At 40.0% G+C, this 20,839-nt stretch overlaps 2 protein-coding genes across 17 annotated transcripts in view; one reads left to right on the top strand and one right to left on the bottom strand.

Moving 5' to 3' along the window:
- The window catches only part of Ppp1r9a (protein phosphatase 1 regulatory subunit 9A), a 291,628-nt gene extending 284,425 nt beyond the window's left edge, over positions 1-7,203 (top strand). For all 15 annotated transcript variants that reach the window (XM_063242525.1, XM_063242522.1, XM_063242531.1 and 12 more), the window contains one exon: positions 1,294-7,203. In XM_063242525.1, the coding sequence (XP_063098595.1) occupies positions 1,294-1,506 (213 nt within the window). In that variant the 3' untranslated portion in view covers positions 1,507-7,203. The remainder of the gene's footprint in view (positions 1-1,293) is intronic.
- Positions 7,204-9,316: 2,113 nt separating this feature from the next.
- The window catches only part of Pon1 (paraoxonase 1), a 30,129-nt gene continuing 18,606 nt past the window's right edge, over positions 9,317-20,839 (bottom strand). For both annotated transcript variants that reach the window (XM_003475003.5, XM_013158395.3), the window contains exons 6-9: positions 19,037-19,237; positions 17,727-17,808; positions 12,971-13,099; positions 9,317-9,693 (exon numbers count right to left, since the gene is read on the bottom strand). In XM_003475003.5, the coding sequence (XP_003475051.2) occupies positions 9,511-9,693; positions 12,971-13,099; positions 17,727-17,808; positions 19,037-19,237 (595 nt within the window). In that variant the 3' untranslated portion in view covers positions 9,317-9,510. The remainder of the gene's footprint in view (positions 9,694-12,970; positions 13,100-17,726; positions 17,809-19,036; positions 19,238-20,839) is intronic.

The raw sequence follows: 20,839 nt of genomic DNA, 5'->3' as shown, positions 1-20,839 counted from the left end.
TTCATTAGGTAAGACCATTCTGCATATGTGAGAGGTAATTCTCATTAACAACTAGCAAAAAGGATGGATGATGTCTCATTTCTTGGTAGGAAATGTTTCACAAATTCCAGTTCTGATTCAGATATAGGATACTGACAAGGGTAGCTAGGGATCCACTCCATCACATCACCTGTCAACACATGGCCCATATATTAACTCTGCTTATTTCCCACGTAGTATGAGTTTTAATAATGGCCAATGTGGACTTCTCATCACATTAGAGTTGAGACCCAGACCCCTAAATCTTCCTTTCCTTGTTCATTCTCCTCCACAACCCCGTTCCCTATACACCACTCCAAACCTGGGGTGATGTTCTCCCGAGAACTTTCCTTCCCCTAATGTGTGTAGGCCGTGTCTTCCCTCCCCCTTCATTGCACTCTCATTTCCACTTGTGCAGCCCATCTTTCCTAGAAACTCAGATGGCACCCACTCCTGTGGACAAAGGGCAAATGAGGTATCCAGCCAGCTCCACGCATCCCTCTCTACTGCCTCCGTCCCTGGCTAGCCTGATGGTGGATGAGTATCTCTTGACAGTCTTGAAAAGGTTACAGATCAATCAATAGCTTGTGAATATGAAGGCCCCATTGACAAAGCTGTCCCTATTGGGGAGATGGATGCATCCCGCTGTTGGTTCTGAAGGTCATGAAACATTTAAAGTACGCAACAAATTTCTCCTGTTCTGAATTCCAAGCTGATTGAGCAACCTCATTATAATCAACCTTCCTTTATAGGTCTGCCTACGGGGAGAGAATGGCTAGTTGTGCTGACATGAGCATTCTCACCCCAAAGACATGTTTGGTTCTTATTGTAAATGAATACATTGGCAGAAAGAAAGTCATGTCAATTCTCCCACCCTTCTTAGGGCCCTCTGTGGCAGCAGTGCCCACCCCTACCCTTTGAAGATATTGATGAGTTGAGCGGTATTTTTCTCTGTAAAGGTCTACAGCCCAAAGGTTGGGGAAGTAGAATCACATTCTTTTTCATTCATTTACTCATTAATTACCAATTCAGAAAACATTTTCTTAATGAGGGTTAGGCTGCCTTTTGCAAGCGGCTTCAAAGGACAGAGAAACAAGAACCCCACTGTGTTCGTATTTTTACTCAGCTTATCCCATGTAGATGTAATCAGTTCTTACCTCTTCTGTCCATGTTTGCATTGGTTCAAGAATCTGAACATATTGTGATATTAACTTCACCATAAGCAGAGGAGTCATCAGTTTCCAAATTCAATTTATATCTGTGTTTCCTTGCTAGGCTCTTGGAATAGTGTCATCCCAGGATAGAGCAGTGGTCAAAAAAAAACTGAAGGAAATGAAGATGTCTCTGGAGAAAGCTCGGAAGGCCCAAGAGAAAATGGAAAAACAAAGAGAAAAGCTAAGGAGGAAGGAACAGGAGCAAATGCAGAGGAAGTCCAGAAAGGCGGAGAAGATGACGTCAACTGCAGCGGAGGGCGCTGGTGAGCTGTAAAGTTCCACCTCTTCCTGCCTGCCCCACTCTACAGGATGAAGAAGAGACTGATGCTGGGGGCAATGCTACTCGAGGCAGACTGAGGAAATGTGTGCTGAAGGACTGCATTTTCTACAGTAATGAAATGGAGTACTCCTAAATTTATCCTCCTGAAATAACCCCAAGCCACCATTGGTCCATTAGCAAATCAGAGCTCTCATTTGTGAGAGATACAAAGTTGCTGATTCTCTCTCTTTTCCTACTTACCAACATCCTATGTTGTACCACTTGGAGAACCTGCCAGTTGGAGCACAGCACCTCCTGGTGTTGCCGGTGGAGCACCTAGAACTCTCAGGGTAGGATCCTCAATCTGGACAGCTGTCATGGGCTGGGGATCTGGACTGCTCCCAGGGCTGCAGGATCCAGGCCAGGTGTGAGAAAGGCTCCCTCCCAATTCTTGGTCTGAACAGTGTGCTAATCCGCTGTGGAAATGTGGTTGTGCTGCCAAAAATAATTCCCCACAGGGGTAAAAAGCACTCACACTGTTCTGTTTGCTGGGCATCAGAAAGAGAGAGAACAAATTAGAGTTATTTAACTTTACAAGAAAACAAAAGCCTTAAGAGTGTGTATGTGGTAATCCTGTGGGCTTCTGAGGGTAACATTTATCCTCTGGATGTTGCTAAATAAAGAGAAGTCAGACCTTAATGCAGCCATGGGAGGCTGGGACATGTTGTTTGCTTTGCTACTGCTGAGTGTTCAGTATTTTAGCAACACTGGCAAACACAGTACAGTTCTTCTTCTCCTCCAATACACTGAACAGGAAATTGATTTTTAAGGAAACCAACATTTTTAGGTTCCTTCTTCTGGGGAGCATTCCAGCTGGTCCTTAGCCTGCCTATGACACAACCAGGAACTTGTCACTTATTTTCTACTCAGAATTTCCCAAATGGGCTCAGTGTTTTAACAGATGTACTTTTAAGAAAAATTAAAGAACCAGTTAGAGAAAATTTAGATTTGAGTAATGTTCACATAGAACCATGCAGAATGTTACTACAAAAGACAGCTATCAGTTACATTTAAAGATACTTTGAATGGTTTCTCTGAGCCATTCTTTTCCATTTCCTAGAGATTTCCGCTTAACAGTTTGTTTAAGCAGTATACAGTATATATTATAGCAGTGGGAGAACTTACGCTTATTTTAAAGCCAGTAAAGATTTTGGTATTTGACCAAACTGAATCAAATGCAGGAGACTGGGGCAGAAGGCAGAGAAAAAACTCATCTTGAGAAATTTCACATTATGAGGGCTTTTCTTAATGTCTTTTGTTTTGTTTCTTATGCTTACTCTCATAGTCTTTGCTGCACAAGCTCCAAAAATGAGGTTATCACTTTCCAGTGGACAAGTTTCAAAGTAAGACCGGAGGCCATAAGAGCTCTCGATCAGGTGTCTCCCTTCCTGTGCGACAGGAGCTCCTGGCTTTGCTCAGAGCACTGTGCACTTTGCCACTGTAAGTGTTCCGCACGCAGAGCCTGGCAGATGGCTCTTGCAGCCTGCGTGTAACAGAGAATGTAAAGAGAGCTTCCCCAGGTATCCCCATTTCTCATGTTTATTAAAGTAATAAACATTGTGAATAATTATTTTTTTAATATCTGAGTTCTGGAATTGTCTAAGCTAGAATTCTTTAATAATTCTGTTCTTTCCCCAAAGTCTGTCTCCATTTATGACAGAAAATTGTCTGTTAAGCTTCAGTCCTTTTGTCACTAGGTAGGACTGTTCATTTGGTCTCAAAAATGTTGACATAAAGTAGCACTGTGTTTGCGAGGACCAGGTCACTATTACATTTTTCCATCTGTCTTCATTTGGGCATCATATTGAAACTGCCACACCAGATATCTGTTAATGTATTGAGATAATCTGGTGCTTTGCTATTTGTTAACATCACAAGAAACCAGGAGCCGCTATTAATGAACTGCAAAAGTCAGTTAGTCTTTCCTAATATTAGAAGACTTAATTAGAAAATATCTGGTAATGTTAGTGCTTGCTATTGTAAAATTTTGCCATTTTTGTTTCTCTTTGGGAAAAAAGTAACCCATACCACACTGGAACTTTCACTGTATTGATTTAAGAGTGAAAACAGAAGGATAATCATTTTATGTTTACACTTTGGTTATATTTGAAAATGAGTGTATATATTGGAAATGTCGATAAGTGTGTCTCTGTCCATAATTTATGATCTATTGTATTTTCTTAAATGTCATAGTAGTATTGTTCCTTATTATAACTTTGTTTGTACACTTCATTGTTCAGATTAATATCCAACAGATAGTTAAAAATCAAATTCTTATCTCTGAAATCATTAGTTTGTATTGTAACCACCTTGATTTTAATTAAATTAAAGCAATTTTAAATATAAATGAATTCATTTAACCTTATACTTAAAACTGATAAAATTGCAAAGGCACTTGATTTGATTGCCCAACAAAGGACAACATGTAAACTGATTGTTACAAAGTGAAGGACCTCAGATCTTGTGAGCATTTTGTTTTCTTATTTCTTTTAGGGATTTTAATGCATGATAACTAATTAAGGTTTTAGTGTCTTGCACAGCTCCTACTTTAATGCTTGTATTTTTCAGTGTCCCTATAATTTGACACAGTATTGTTGCTTCATGAACCTTAAAGACTTTGCATTTTTTATTATCAAAAAATGAACAAGGGAAAATGTAATTACTTTGAAGTATATTCTAGTTTAAAAAAAAAAAAAAAAAAAACAGCTCAGCATGGCTCTGGCAATAGCCAGAAGTGTTTTGGGGTGTATGGGTCATGCTGTGGAGGGAAGGGTGTGTGATGGGCTGAACTGTAGACGGCACTGTAGGAGTGCTGTGTGGTCAGGTTTCCAGGGGGTGCTGAACAGAAGCATTCCTTTGTGTTCACTTAGGGCAGAAAACCCACATCATCCATTTCAGTCCTCTGAGGAAGTCTGCCTGTGCTCCATGACAAGAGAGCTGCTCTGTGGTTGTCATCCTTCAGCTGGGACCCATGTGGGTTTCTCACCCCCACAGTCACTCAACCTTCAAACCCCACCAGTTCACAGCTGCGGTCTGATAGGTACTAGTGCCAAACATAGCTTTCAGCTGGCACACAGTGGGGACTTCTGTCCTGTGTGCTTTTGCTGTTGGGAACAAAATGGAAAGAAGGACACGTTAGTCCCACCCACTGCCTGTGACCCACGGTCATTCAACTAGAAATCCTAAAATATTCCAGACTACAAGAATGTCCACAAAGTGTTTGATTAAGAAACATAGGTTTTAGGATTTTTCTGAAGAAAAAGGAACCTCATGAGTGCTTTTTGTGCATTAAAATTAACATTCTTGAAAGTTCTAGGGAAGTAAATAAAAATTGTATTTATGCAGATTGTAAATCATTTATAACCACAAAAGGTTAGAATAGACTCAGCTTCCAAGAACAGTATTAACCAATGTGTTTAAGAATATTCTGGAGGACAGAGTTCCAGCATGTCCAAAAGAAACTTCTGTACTTTGGAAATGTTATAGCCATTTCATTACACAGAGATATTTAAGAATTACCAAATTCCACCTAGTAACTCTAGGTGCTCCAGCGGAGCTAGAGTTCAGGGGCACATCACTTTGGTGAATAGCAGTCACTAATGTTTGTGTCACCTACTTTTAACTGGAAATGAAAATCCCACCCTTTGCATATTTTCTAATTTGCTTTTAACCAAGGACAATTCTAAGCTATTTAAGGATGAGGTATGGAAGTAATATGTTTATATTTTCCACCGAAATTGCTCTCATGGTAATTGGGCAGGGGAGGGTACATTCACTAAAGAAAGCAGTATTATAGGAATCTACATGTGCTTCAGACATGTACTCCTGAGAACCACCTAGGTATGTTGGCTGGTTTTGTTTGCATTTGTTTTGACTATTTTAAAGTCTCAAGAAATACAGCCTTGATCCAAAACACTGGGGGGAAAATCAAAACACATTTTAATAACTTGAAGTAGCAGCTCAGAATAAGCCCAACTGAGAAGCTAGAGGGAAGAGAAACCATCTACAGAACAAATTTCTCCTGGAAAATGAAAGTATTTATGGTGAATGGAAGGTCCTTCCATGCTCGCCCATGAGTGTCTGTGGGTTTGTTGAACAAATGATTCATACTTGAAAGTTCACATATGCAGCACATGGACCAAGCTCATGACCCACATTCTCAGGGGAAGGCATGAAACACACATGATGATTTTCAGTCCTTGGCCCTAGCCCCAAAACCACTTGGGATTCAGTAGTGAGAATTAGGTAAGGAATAAGAGAACAACAGATAATTTCTCAACATGCATGCCATTTGTGTAGATGTTCAGAACTACATCTGTGTGAATATATTTCCCACACTACATGTGTGCATCACAATCCCATGGCATAAAAATACGGAATATGGAGCCTGGTAATGTCAGTTACCTGACCCTGAGCTGTAATCATAGCCTTATTGCCACTTTTTTTGTGATGTCTGTACATTGAATAGCCCATTGATTTTAAGATTTTTTAATTGTAAGTATTCTTACTAAATGCTCTTATCCTTCTACATGTTTAAATATTTTGGTAAAATCAATTTATTAGGTAGTTGGTATTTTAGTAAGATAAAACTTCCTCAAGTGTTGGTTAATGCTTTCATGTCAAGATTGCACATTTTTGAGTTAGAACTCAGAAGATATTTATGCAGCTTGGGCATTTTCAACTGTGGACTGCAGTTTTCTTGGCTAAAAATTGCACTGTGTGTTCTTATGCATTGACTTCTAAGATGACATCAGTAGTTGTGATGCTAAAGTCACTACTGCCTCTGATGGCAATGTAGCCATCATGTGACCGTTTATTTACTTATTGTGCCAAATAATGGCATTTTGGTCATCTTATGCTAAGTGATGGCATTTTGGTTGTCACCAAAAACAAAGCAAATGTTTGTAAGTGTATGTTGTTGGAAGGTGTACACTTCTGTTTCGTTCAGCTCTTTTATCCACACACCTAGGTTTTCTGTTCAGGATTTAATCATTCATTCATGAAAGAATAATTGGCCAGAATAGGTTACCTGAAAATAGCAAGAAGAGGCACTCGGGCTGGATAACACCTCCCAACAACATCGAATTTAGTTAGTGCTAAGTGAAATTCCTTAAATGTATATGCATTTGCTTTCCTCAATATTATTTAATGTCAGAACTACTGCTTTCATATTTTTAATGATGTTGCAATTAAACCACTGGTACACTTGCTACATATTATTAAAAAAAAAACTGGGCAGCTGAAAAATAAAGGAGACTAAATTCTGTTCTGTAAGTATTTGTTTTACTTTCGTCTTTCTTTATTACTAAAGAAAAAGAATTGTTTAAGATAAATTTGAGTCCAAAAAGTACAGGTAGCATGTTACCTGAAATTTTTAATTTGTATATTTTGATCTCTGATCATTTGCATGGAAGAGAAAATAGTGCAGCGTCTGAATTGTTCTCTTGTGCTTGGTTAATATGTACTGTTTCAAATGACATTTCTTACGCTTTGGTTTTCAGAGATATTTAAAGCAAAATATAACAGTGGTCCTTTGTTTTCTGACCAATCTAAAAATACCTGTGATTAAATTTGATTTGTTAATGTAAATAAAATTCTTGCCGATGAGTATTATTGTTGTTAGACAACGAATGCAATAAAAAGACATATGGATATCTGTTGAATAATTTTTTCCACTTCCATTTTTCACCTTCAACTAAAACAAGCCTTGACGGGGTAAACCTGTATTAACTATCAAAACACATCCATCAATCAAGAGCAAAGTGCACATTTTTCATGGAAATGAAACTAAAAATAAGCTTTAAGTCTAGTAAAGTGTAAATTGGCAGCTAGAATTACCTTTGGAAGCACAATTATGAAACTGGGCATAAAGTTAAGAGAGCACAGCCTCCCGTCACAGTGCCCTTGCCCGTCTTTCTGTTCCCCCGTCGCCACTTTACATCAAGGGTTCTGATATCTATCATCCAAGGAAAGGTCTGTGGTGAGCCCATGAGGCAGTCAGCCTCCTGCAGTGCGGCACGGGCTAAGCAAGAATCAGGCCCGTCCTTAGCACATGTGTATTTTAATGAGTTTTACTCCTACAACCTTCAAGATTCTTGGATATAACAGGTGAACAATGTTAAGGTCATTCCTTCACACACACACGCAAATATATCCGTACTAAACTTTTGGCTATGTAAAAACCTTTATCTGGGCATCCAGAATAGTATCTGAAATTGAACCTTTTTCCTCTTCCAGTGTGTGTTAGACAATTCATAACCAAGGTGTATTTCTTTCCAATAAACTTGAATGTATGCTGTGTGACACTGGAAAGCTTCCTCCTTTGCCAAATACAAATACTTCATAACATTGTTACAGAGGCTAACTACTCAAGGATTCTTTTTAAAGGAAATATGTGGGAGGGTTTTCCTAAACACCAAACTCATAGTTACAGATGGTATTTCAGAATTCAGTTTCCTGGGTTGTGGCCAGATAATACCACTGAATAACAGAACATTCACAGGACACTTGGTAAGATGCTGAGACTATGAGTAACCTGAATCTTGAGATAGTACAAGTGTTTTTATCAAAACAGAATCTCTTTAAATCAGTAATTTTTAAGCACTGCCAAAGTGACTGCTTTAATGTTTGAGGTCCTATATTCAAAAGACAAATGAATTTGAAGATAGGCAGCCTCTTTATAGCAGCTTTCATAGCCAAATGGTGAAGTCCTGTTTTCTTCCCCTCTTAGAAGATGGCCAGTGGTGGTTGTTGATCTTTTCTGTGTGTTTACTTTGTATTTTTTTTCTTCTCAGTCTCCCCAGCTAATAGAATTCAAACAACAAAACAAACACCTCTGCCACCACCTGAGCAGCGGTGGAATCTTCAGGGCACTAAGCTCTTGGATACATTACGGGGTTTATTCTGTATCTGCTTGTTGAATGAGCAAGCTTCCTTCTTTGTCCAGGTCAATGAAATTAAAGTGTTCAAGTGGTGCTGAGGTAACAGACATCATTTTCAGGTGTGTCAATGTCCCCAAGAATTTTAAAATTTTCCCACATGACATGGCCACAGGAGAATCAAAAGAATCAGAGAGATGGGAGAATGGGGTGATTCAGGTTCTTGCTGCCTGAAAAAGTTGCAGGTAGAGAGGGAGAATGGGCACGGGGCTCACCTCATCACAGACACTCAACCCTCAACACCAGAAAATTAAAGACTCAGTTTACCTTGTTCACATTTCAGAAATTTCAGTCCATACTCAGCAGGCTCAAACAGAAAATGAAGAAGGGCCTGGGCTGTAGAAAGCTGCTCACATCATGTTAGCCAGGAGGCAGGGAGAAGCCAGGCACAAGGCTGTGCCCTTCCTGGTCACCCAGTCACCCATCTCTGCCACCCAGACCCTACTCCTAAGAGCAAGTTAGCTCTAGTGTTCTCACCATTTACTCACCTCTCAATCCCCACCTGGGGGGACATCTCCATAGAAACCATATAAAGTCTCACGCTGCTGGTATGGCCCATTGCTTTGCTACGGAGAGATGCCTGGAGTTGCCAGGTCATTTGAAGTTTAGTTGTTTAGTTTTCTGGCATGTGGCCTGGAGTCCTCAAGTAAGGACTGAGGGTATGATGATGCACAAACTCACCCTGAGTGCCTGTTTTCTGAAGGAGAGGTAGCAATGTCATTTATTCTTGTGCTTTTAGGGAATACATGTTTTGGGGAAAGGATTTTTTGAATTATGTACAGTTACATTATTTAAATTCTGACCATTGGTACAATAAACAGGACCAGTTTAATGAAAAGGATCCTTTATTGGCCAATCAGACTAATTTGATAATGCACTCTCAAAATGCCTGGCTCTCCCTATCGGCTCCTGATTAAATAGCATTTCCGTGCCTCATGACATCTGCATTTAGTGTCACCATTGTTACTCTGTTGGGATCTCTGTGGCAACTCGGGCCAGTGGCTAACACGGGCTTCCACTGCTAATGTGGCTGTGCGCTGGGCTGTTCGAGCTCACAGTAAAGAGCCTTTTGGAACACCGTGCCCACAAGCAGTTTCCCTTTGTACACGGAGGCAACCGTGCTGCCTTGCAGCATGGTTCCATTGTCTGCATAAACCACTGTTACGGTGGGCTCTTCTGTTAAAATATTCTGGATTCGAATAACCTGTGGACGAAATAACAGAGGTAATTATCTTTTAAAGTCACTTAAGACAAATATGAAGTTATTTCTCCTTAACAAACCATATTATCTCTTATAACTACATGTCATATTTTATTCCAAAATCGCTCAGTATTTAAGTGTGTTTCCTTATTTGGAGACAGGTTATGACCTTTCACGATGGCAGGAAGTCCACAAACCTACAGTGACAAGGCAGGAAGCATACATGAACAGCACAGCCCCAGTGAGAAATGAAGGAGGTTTGTTTGCATGGCAGATATGCGGGGTAAGAGGACCATTACTCTGCCGCCAGCAAATGGCTGCCATGCTGGAACTCAGGTCTTATTTTCAAATAAACCCAGAATGTAGACTCTCTTCTTAATTACTTTCAATACAGGCACTCAAAACGGGGGAAAACATGCATAACTCCCCCAGACAACTCCTGTGTACCATTCCTCTGAATTTAAGGTCCCATCTCTAAATGTGTATGATTTTATAAATTTAATTCCCTCCATTTATTTGAGAATTTGATTGAAGCATAGGCAATGATGTAATGTCATGTTATATTCACTGTATTAAAAATATTTGATCTTTGTGGCTGACAAAAACAGCAATTCTGTGTGATGCAATGTCACACGAAGGGCATTTTACTGAGGCAGGAGGACTGGGTCATAACTTGGATCTGCCACTTACATTATTTTTTCATCTGAGAACGAGATGGGTGAAACTAGATTCTTTCTAAATTCCTCATCAACTGGGATAAAATATAGGGTACTAAAAGAAAGGATACCTACATCACAAAACACAAACACGGCAGCTAGGGAAGGCCAGTGAGCCATTTAAAGTGACCTCTTTGTAGCAGCTGACACCAAAGACACATTTCTTAAGAAACTGCTAGAATGTTAGCATGTAGCAATTCCTTACAGGGAAATAGATGACAGTGTACCTTGGCTTAACTAAGACTCCTGGTAATAAAACTAATTCACTCTTTTATGGGTCAGAGCATTAGATAATGGATTCTTATTACTTTTTGCTGCTCCTTACCAGATCCATCACTAGAAAGGACATGTTTTTTCCAGAACAACAAAGTAAGTTCGTGTTATAGTAAATGACTCAAGCTCACCAAATGAGCTAAGGAACAAGGACAAATTAGACTCTAACATTCTGCTCAGTTCTGAACCATGAATACTGTGTGACATAAATTTCTCCAGTTTTCTTAAACAACTGTTTGGCAATTCCAAAAACTAAAAACTAGCAAAAAAGCACAAAGAATTCTCATTAAACATGAGCACAATTTTCTGTAAACCTAGGTAAGAAAGACATGAGGACAATAATTTAACTAAATATATCTGTTTGATTTTTTTATTCAAGAGACATGGTCTTTGATATTCCTTTCCTTTTGGGCAAATAATGAATTAAGACAACTTTAAAAATACCCAGCAGTAAAAAAAAATATAAAAAATGTTATGCATTTGATGTAAATAACAAGTTCAATTAGTACACAATGGAAATTCAAAATAGGAAATCCTAGTAAATCATAGTGAACATTCAAATGTCTATGGCATTCTGAGTTTCAAATTCTTATTCATCCTACAAAGTAATCTGTTACATAAAGACCATGAACTCAAAATGGGATCTTTGAATAGAACTATAACTAAGGTGAAAATTGAATTTTTCTAAGCCAAAATAAATTCCATAAAGTAGATTTACTCTCCATTTTTCAGAAATTGTCTACAGAGAATGGCCAATTTTGCTTTAAGACTGTTCCCTGGTACTGATTTGTACATACATAGCTTTCTGTATCCAAAAGTTTCACATCTGCAGATCTAAACAGCCACAAAAGAAAAAGTATTTGAGAAAAAAATTACATCTCTACAGAACACCTTTGTTCTTCTCATTGTTCCCTAAATGATACAGAACTACACAGCATAACAGTGTTAATTGCATGTATATAGTGTTAAGTATTGTAAGTAACCTAGCATGATTAAAATAGACAGGAGGATGTGTGTGAGTTTTATGCCAATACTACACCATGTTACATAGGTACTGTGGATTTTGTCATCATGAAGGAGTCCTGGAACCAAACCACCACAGATACAGGTGACTCCCCTGAATCCCAGAAGAGGAGTTGTAACAGGAAAGCCAGTCACACATGGCAGTTAAAACACAGCAGCATGGCATCATTACATCGTTTTTTAAAAACTCTGAGCTGGTATGGCAGAGAATTTCACTACTGAAATAAAAGGTAGGGACCACATGTGGTGCTGGACATTGCACCAAGGCCTACTGTTTTGTTGTTTGTTTGTTTGTTTGTTTGTTGTTGTTGTTTGGAAGAGGGGGAACTTGCAGTTCTCTGCCTCTGGCAGTAGAAAGGGAAAAACTGAGAGAGAGTCAGGGCAGGTTACAGCTTAGAACTGAAATGTCCACCAAGATTCTCATGTTCAGAGGTGTGGCTTTGAGAAGGTGATTGGATCACTGGGGTCCTGCATCCATCGGTGGATTCCTAGCTGAATGTGCTGGGTGGGTTGGGGGGAGCCTGGTCAGGAGAGTCCTCTCCTCTCTCCTCCCTTCACTTCCCACTTCCTGGTCCTATGAACCGGGCAGTTTTGTTTCACCACATCCTTCTGCCATGATGCCTCTGACTTGCAACCAGGCTAGCAAGGACTAGAACTGTGAGCCACATTAAACTTCTCCTTTTAGTTGTCTGTGTCAGGTATCATGTCTCATCAACATGAAACTAAGTGACTAACACAGGTAATTAGGCTCTAGCCTGCATCCTCGGGAGTGTCACCACTGGTTAGCTACATCCTTCAACCAGGGGCCGGACTCCTCTCAGAGGGGCCCTCTCCACACTCCACTCTCTCTCTCCCTACTTATTTTTAGTGTCAGGGATTGAGCCCAGAGCCTCACACAGGGTAGGCAAGTGCTCTCCCACTGAGCCACATTCCTCCTCAGTCCTACTCAGTAGTCACTTCCTGTCCCCTTGTTACCACTGCTGGGTTACTCTGCATTGTCCCTGGTTGATATCCCTACATTGTGTCCATGTCTTTGTAGGTAACCCCTTTATTAAACATCCCTCAGTTTACCCAGTTCAAATGCATCATCCATTTTCTACTTAGTCTCTGACTAAAATACCTCCATAATTTCTTTTTGTTTCTAACCATCTGGATCGTCTTATCCATGTCCCCTCTTTTATTGAGAGGGCAGAGATGAGAATTGTATTTTGGCAGAAAAACAATAGTTAGAAATACACCCAGTGACTTGGGTCACTGGCCACACGAACCTCTGAAGCAGGAGGATTGTCTGGGTCATAGGAGAAGATCTTCATGCCATTGGGATGGCAACCAACCCAAAGGTCCCCTGTCACAGGATCCACAGATATGTTATCCACAAGCGTGTCTAAGTCGAGCGACTTCCGAGATTAAATACAAGGAGAGAACCAAAGAAAGGAAAATTTGTGAAGTGACGTAGCAATTTGTCAGGGAGGCTCTCCTGTGCTTGGTCACCTCTCCCCTGCTTCCAAGGATAAAATCCCCCCCCCCTTTCAGGAGCACTCAGGGATCCCTCTGACCTTTCACTTACTCGAGTATTTTGTCAGATTCCATGACAAATGGGGAGTGTGTGTTTGGGAAACAAAGAAAGATATTTAAAAGCTGAGTGAACACATGTGTACTAACATCTGTACACATCTGTGTGAGCCTAAATCTGTAAAAAAATTAAGTGCAGCACAAAATGGTTGTTTCTGAAACCTCATATGCAAATGAGATTTTCACAAACATTTGGCAAACAACCAAGAAATATAGATTTGTTTCTGATGAGAACGCAGATGAAATGTGAATTGTTTCATGGCTAATCAAAGGCTGTGCAGCCAGAGAAGAAATGATCACCCAGGGTCTAATTTCTGCCTCTCAGTTTGTTTTTCAGTTTTCTGATGCTATTCAACTCCCTGTTCTTCTGCTATTTATTATCTAAATATAAGTTGCAAGCATGCAATGACTGCACAGATTGCTGTTGAGGGTTTGCACCAGGATCATAAATAATACAAATGATTCTTAATTCCACCATTCATCATTTTGGCTGCTTTCTCCTGGAAAGAAATCCCATCTATTTGTTTACCTCTAACTCTCATTGGAGAAACAACATCTACTGTGTACTTCAGAGTTCAGCCTACCTAGAAGCTCAGAGCCCCAGTAAATAACCAGCCATGGTGCACTGCAAAGGCCAGAGAATGAGCAGGTAGCTGCCATTTGCTTCCTACTAAAAAATGAGAGTCATCCCTTCATCTCTACGGGGATTCAAGGGCTCAATCCACATGACAGAGCCTCAATCTCACTGTCACGCAGGGCTGTCATGCCTTAGCCTAGAAACAGACCAGGCTGGCCAAAGGAGGCAACCAAGCAAGCCTCCATATTAGCTCTGGCTTTCTGCAGCCTTGAAACCACCATCCTTCCCATGGTCAGCTCCTAGTCCACTGTGACAAGCTTCTTTAAGTGAAGAAATGAGTGGTCCGCTGTTTCCTTTGGAAGTTGTGCCGCCAATGGGTGAATTCCATGGTGGATGAAAGCCAGTTGACATGAGAGTTGGAAGTGGGGCTGGGAGGACACAGAAGCCTGGGGTCACACCACCTAACACACAATTACTGAGCTCTTTGATCACCAGCATGTGTAGTTCCCACAAAAGAAGAGTCAATCATCAGCAGGGAGCCAATTCTGAGTCTAGAAATGAACTCCTGCTGTTAAGGTTTGTATCTAGATGTCCTCCCCAAAGGCTTATGCTCTCATAGGGGGACTTTTCAGAGGTGGCGGATCTAGAATGTATGATGCTGGAATTAAGTGACTTTGATTATTATATTAATCTATTGATTGGTTTGGTATAGTTCAGAGTGTAGATAATGGGACCTGACCTAAGATCTTACAACCTGGATAGAATTTGAGGGACAGAAAGAGGAATGCTATTGTCACTTGCTGCTTGCTGTGTTTGCTGCTTCTGCCTTCTGCCTTCCACATCATGAACTGTTTTTCTCTCCCCTGCAATGTCCCTCTGCCATATGCCACACTGCCTTGGAGCCAGTTGATGATGGAGTAAAACCTCTACAAACTGTGATCTAAATAAACCTTTATTCCTTTACCTTTAGGTGTCAGGTGTTTTGTCTCAGCATTGGAAGAGTAACTAGGATGCTTGTCTTCCAAATATGTCACTCACTGGCATGCTGATGCATTATAGTGGCCTGTGCAACACAGACCCCACTCCCATCACAAGAAGTGAAAGATTTTTCATTCCTTGGTCAGAAAAACATAATCAAATACTCTCTATGGGAAAAACTGTATTCTCTGTTAACAAATATCCCAATTTTGAGAGAAATAAACCTCACTGAAGTGTGACAGATTCATTGAACTGTTGGAATAATTGACTAAATCTTTTTGAGAGAGAGAGAGAGAGAGTGTGGCAAAATATATAAAACAAAATTTGTCATCTTAGCCAGTTTTACATATACATGTCAATGACACTAACTCTAAGGACATTTACAAAATGGAGTGCTACTCTGAGAGAAGAATAAATTTAAGTCATTTTTAGTAATATACCATAAGATCATGCTATGGGGGAGGTAAGTCATGAAATCTTAAATATTGCATGGTATCTCTTATATGAGAGACTCAAAACATAAATAAAGAGTAAAATAAAAAGTAGAAGATAAGCAATATGGAGATAGGTCTTTTGCAGAACCAAAAAAGACCATGAAATGGAAGGAGAAAGAGGAAAAGAGGGTGAAAAAAGGAAATAAAGTGGTTATGTTACATGTACAAACTCCCCCGGTGAATTCAATAATGTACTGTAAACATGTGCTAATAAAATGAAAATTAATGCTAAAAAAGAACAATGTCTCATATCTCCAAAAAAGTACACTCACAATGTTGTCATATTGTGTGCACTTATCAACACCACTATCTACCTGTAGAATTTTTAATGATCCCATTTGAATCATTTCTGTTTAGAAACTCTATACCCTTTAAACACATTCCTCACTCTCCTTTTCCCCCGTCCCTGGTAACCACACTTCTACTTCTTGTTTCTATGAATTTGCCTATTCTCTGTACTTCAGGTAAGTAAAATCAAAATATTTGTCCTTTTGTGTCTGATCATTTTCACTTAACATCCAAGTGGTGGCATGTATCCATGCAGAAGCATGTATGCAGGTGGAAGCATGTATCCATGTGAAAGCATATATTAGGCTATCTTTCCTCTCTGAGGCTAACATTCCATTGGGTAGGATCTGCATATTTGGGCAAGACACAAACTGACCCATATGGCATCACAAATTTTACAATCAACCTCAACTATTTTAGCTATTTTGTTGGTACTTTGTGGTATTTAATTCATATGATCTTTCAAAAAATGAAGAAGAAGAAGGAGGAGGAGGAGAAAGAGGAGAAGGAGGAGGAGGAGAAAGAGGAGGAGGAGGAGGAGGAGGAGGAGGAGGAGGAGGAAGAAGAAGAAGAAGAAGAAGAAGAAGAAGAAGAAGAAGAAGAAGAAGAAGAAGAAGAAGAAGAAGAAGAAGAAGAAGAAGAAGAAACACATGAAGGAATGTCCTCTACTAAGTTGGGTGTTATGATGGGAGATAGGCATGGTCTCTTGCCAGAAGTGGAAGCCAAGTCTGAAACCAGCCTTGCTGTCCACCTTGCCTGGGCAGGAATAGATCCCTGATACCCAGGGCTGAGTGTATGTTAGGTTGGCTTCTATTATAGAATGCTTTTATTTTCCTTTTACTGAAGTACATTTCATTACAACCCTGGTTGATTTTTTTCTCCAGTGAGTCTGAGTGTGAAATTCTATTTTATTTCAGATAACACCACTCTAGTCTGGAATGATCTTTAATGTCAAACATGATGGTACACTGCTCTTGCTTCAAGGTAGAGGTCCAAGTGAGAGCATCATGACAGCACCTCGGACACGCTGATGGGAACAGTGGTGCAATGGTGGTACAGTGCTTCATGCTGTAGGCCTGTGTCACAAGAGCGTGCTGTCTTATGGTTTCTGGGATGAGGGACACTTTCAGTCTCCTCCCAGTCTTTGCTGTTAGTCTATCCCCCTTCTCCCTCCCATGCCTTCCTGTCCTCTCCTTTTTTCATTCCTTTTGACTGAGCCTTCATCCTGGACCAGAACTGGTGGATGCAGAAGATGAGCCCCAGTGCATACCCATTCAAACCTCACTTTATTAATTTAACAAATATTTGGTGAATGGCTACTAGGCTTTGGGAAGAAAATCTGTCCTGGTGAAGCCTATACCCTAGTTGGGAAGTCAGATCATAAAGAAGTCATAAATATATAGGATGTTGGCCAAAAGCAAAAGGAAGCAATAAAATGAGAGGAACCACTCAGGGCAGGAGAGCAGCGCTCCAAGTAGATCAAGTAGTGCAGAAGGTCTCGCTCAGGTACATTTCAGCAGAGCCTGGAAAGAGGTGGAAAAGAGCAGAGGGGGCCAGGGATTTGGCACAGCGGTGTAAGCACTTTCCTGGCAAGCACAAGGCCATGAGTTCGATCCCTAGTACCAAAAAAAGCAGAGGGAACTTTGCACCCCCTGGAGCAGGACCACGTACCCAAGGCAGGGAGGCACAATGATATGAGATGCAAGCAGAGTGCTTGCATCTCTCACCATAGCATTGTGAGCATGTGGTCTTTATACTAACAGAAGATCTGTTTTACATACAAGTTGAGGCTATTTATTAGGTTTATCAGCCAGAGGAAAAAAGAAAAGGAGCAGGGGGTGAGAAAGGACCTGGGAACACAATCAAAAGTTAAAATTCACCGGAGCAGAAAGCATCGACGTTCCACAGGTGAGATGAGTGTTGTGCTGCTTGCCACTCCTCAGGTGAGCAAAAGTGGACAACAAACACGTAACGATGCTGGCAACTCAACAAAGGAGTGAAAAATTGGTTCTCGCCTGTTCCAATTAGACTATTCTTTTTTCCCTGCTTTTAATTTCACAAATCAATTAGAAACTAATTATCACTTTGCAAACTTATAGAGTTAATACATCTTACCTTCACTGGAGTTAAAGTCCAATTAGCCTGCTTTTCATACACATGGATCTTATGAGCCAGCAACTCAGCTATATAGACATACCTTTAAAGAAGCAAGAGCTACATCAAAGCACCGGAAGAAATGCAATTCGAAAGGTTATGGTGAGTTGCAATAACTCTTCCTATGGAGGGACTTTGTTTGGAGACTGAAAAATGGAATCTATCTCAAAGCACACAAATTTCTGAACAAGCTTGATGGGTTTGCAATGCACAAAGGAGTTTAATGGCTGAAAAGTTATTTCTTATGGTGGGAATCTTCTTATTCCTGATCAGCAGGGAAGGAACTTAGCTCCAGCTCTTTATATCTTGCTTTGTCAATACAGGGTCAAGGCCCCACCACCACACTCCTGCACACCAGAGGAAAGTGAGCTGTCTCTCAGGGTGGCTGCACAAATGGCCCTTGATAACAGTCTCTTGTTTTAGGTCAGTTGAAAATATAAGGGATCAGTGCATGGCTTGGAACAAAGGAGTCTTCTTCCCCTCCTGTCCTGAGCTTAGTCCCTGTCTTGTGGATTTCATATTTTGTGCAGGGTACATTACTACACATCCGGAAGATGCCTGGGGTGGACAGTGTGTCCTTGAACAGAGGAGAAATGATGGCCTGACTCTTTTTTATTGTCAAAGAGCAAGGGCCAATATGCAGAATTGAAAGCAGTACGTTTAATTTTTTAAGTGTATGTCACTACTGCTCTGAAATCTTTGATGATTTGAGATAAGGAAGAGGATGGATAATTAGGCATATAGATATTATACCTATAAAAGGCCACCCAACGTGTGGTTCCCAGACTACAAACAGATAACAAATACTATAAATCACCCACATCACTAAGCACACTGCTGAGTGAAACTGACTTTTTTTCATAGTAAGCTTTACTTGGAGGAAGAGTGTTTTGATTTACATTTTGATAATAAGCTCTTTATCTTGACATAAACCAACACTATAGATAGATGATAGGCAGATAGATACTAATCTCATTATACACAACAGTATTCCTTCAAAACACATTTGTTTGACAATACTAAATGTTTATTACAATTTTTCCTCTTGAAATTTTTTTCCTCGAATGAAAGCTCAGGATATTTTCACAAAAATAGAAATATTGAATGTGATCAATCTTACTCCCTGAAAAATTAAGATTTTTACATTTCTCCTAACTTCATCGAAGATTACATATTAAAAGTATATTGTATTACTTAACAAAAAAGTCATGTTCTAAAGTTATCTACTAAGAACTTGAATAAATCCATTACATTTTAAAGAGCATACATACTTGCCATCAGGTGAGATGTTGATTCCATTTGCAAAATCAAATCCTTTCGCCACCACTCGAACATTCTCTGGACTGTAGTAAGTAGCATATGACCATGCTACACCCGAGTAGACCTCCCAGGATTGTAACTGTGTGTCAGCAAAATAGTGATCATTTGTGGCATAAAAGTGCTCTGGTGCTACAGCAACAATATCATTAGCACTACAATTAAAACACAAAGAGTACATACAGTGTACATCTCAAGATTATGAATTGGCTTTCATTCACATCTAACCCAAAAATCAAGATTGCAATGGAGATATCATACTAGGTCTAAAGACATAGAATTAATATGAAATCAGTCCTATCTAGCCAATCCTCAAAGATTTTAAAAAATCTTAAAGAGTGATTATAGCAGAGTAATATAATAATCCTATCAACTATGCCTTAAAAGTAAGGTGATAATGGGACGGGGTGTGCATGCTCATCCATGTGCATGCGTGTGTGTAGATACCCTGAATTCTTTAGCCATTATATGAGGACAGCAGTCAGAGCAGGGTGAGTGCATGCTCAACAGAACTCACTACTGCCAGCCTAAGGAAGAAGTCAGTGGGAAAAACATCGAACTGGCAGCTTGGAGACTTGTGTTTTAGTTAAAGCTTAGCTACTATTAACTATGTGATCTAGAGACACTCAATCCCCTCATATCTCAGGGCCTCAGTTTCCTTATCTGTGAAAGGAAGATGATAAGCTAGTCCATATTCCAGCCTTAAAGTTTCGTGATTCTAAACTGAATAAGATGTCCATGAACAAGTATGTCCTGAAATAGATTGCCTGGCCTTTTCTCTCTCTGATTAGAATTCTTTTTGTGTTCTGAAAAATGTAAGATATATGGGTCTATTTTTCTGCTTTAATAGGTACAATAGCAAACACATAAGTGAGTCATTCCTTGCTGATTGAGGTGATGGAAGTTCCCTGGGGCCATGATCTGGGAGAAAATTATCTTTTCTGTGCTGCAGCATGTGTAATGGCCTGTGCATCAGCTCTGACGCAGTGCTGGGCTCTTGGGCAAGAGAGAAACATGCAGAGCCTCAGTTTTCTCATCTGCAAAGAGAGGTTAAATGATTTTCCCAAAATTATACAGCTCATTAGTGAAAGGCTAAGGGTCAGAATCTTAATTTGTGGCATTGCAGCAGGAATTCCAATGAGGCAATTCCTGCTGTGTGCTTTGCAGGGAGCCTGACAATAAATCCTCAATCAATGGACGCCACTATTACTACAGAAAAAAAGGCCTTAGGAGTGAGGGTTACAGAGCCAAGATACAAATCTGTGTGCTGGTTTTACTTTCTTTTTCAAAAGCACATTGCTAAAATGTGTTTGCTTCACTATCGTTTGCCTGTTTTTTCATTAAAAAAGGAGCAGAGTGGGATGGTTTAAAGCAATAGCTCTGAAATCTGATGGGCAGCCTTTGAATCCTGACACTGTTGCTCCTCTCACAGCGTGGGGCCATAGCATGTCACTAAACTTGGAGCTGCTTTCCTGACTGGAGTCTTCTCTCTAGACCTCAGAAGACTGGGGCAAGCAGAAGATGAAACCTTGTGATTGAAGACCTGGGCACCACGCTTGGCGTGCAGCCAGTGACCTATAATCACCCTTGTGATACAATTAATAGTAACATACTTGAATTATAATAAATATAGGAATTGAAATATTAATAAAATAAACAGTCATTACTTCCAAAACAAAACGAAATACACATGGCTAATCCTTGGGTCTAGAGACACACATTCTTGTTATTTATGGCACTATGGTTACTTTTAACCT

This window comes from Cavia porcellus, unplaced genomic scaffold, assembly GCF_034190915.1.
Source record: "Cavia porcellus strain 051 isolate PalLab524CR breed Dunkin Hartley unplaced genomic scaffold, mCavPor4.1 scaffold_2, whole genome shotgun sequence".
In the NCBI taxonomy this organism is placed as follows: domain Eukaryota; kingdom Metazoa; phylum Chordata; class Mammalia; order Rodentia; family Caviidae; genus Cavia; species Cavia porcellus.
The sequence above is the reverse complement of the archived record's forward strand: the minus strand, read 5'-3'. Positions and strand labels throughout refer to the sequence as shown.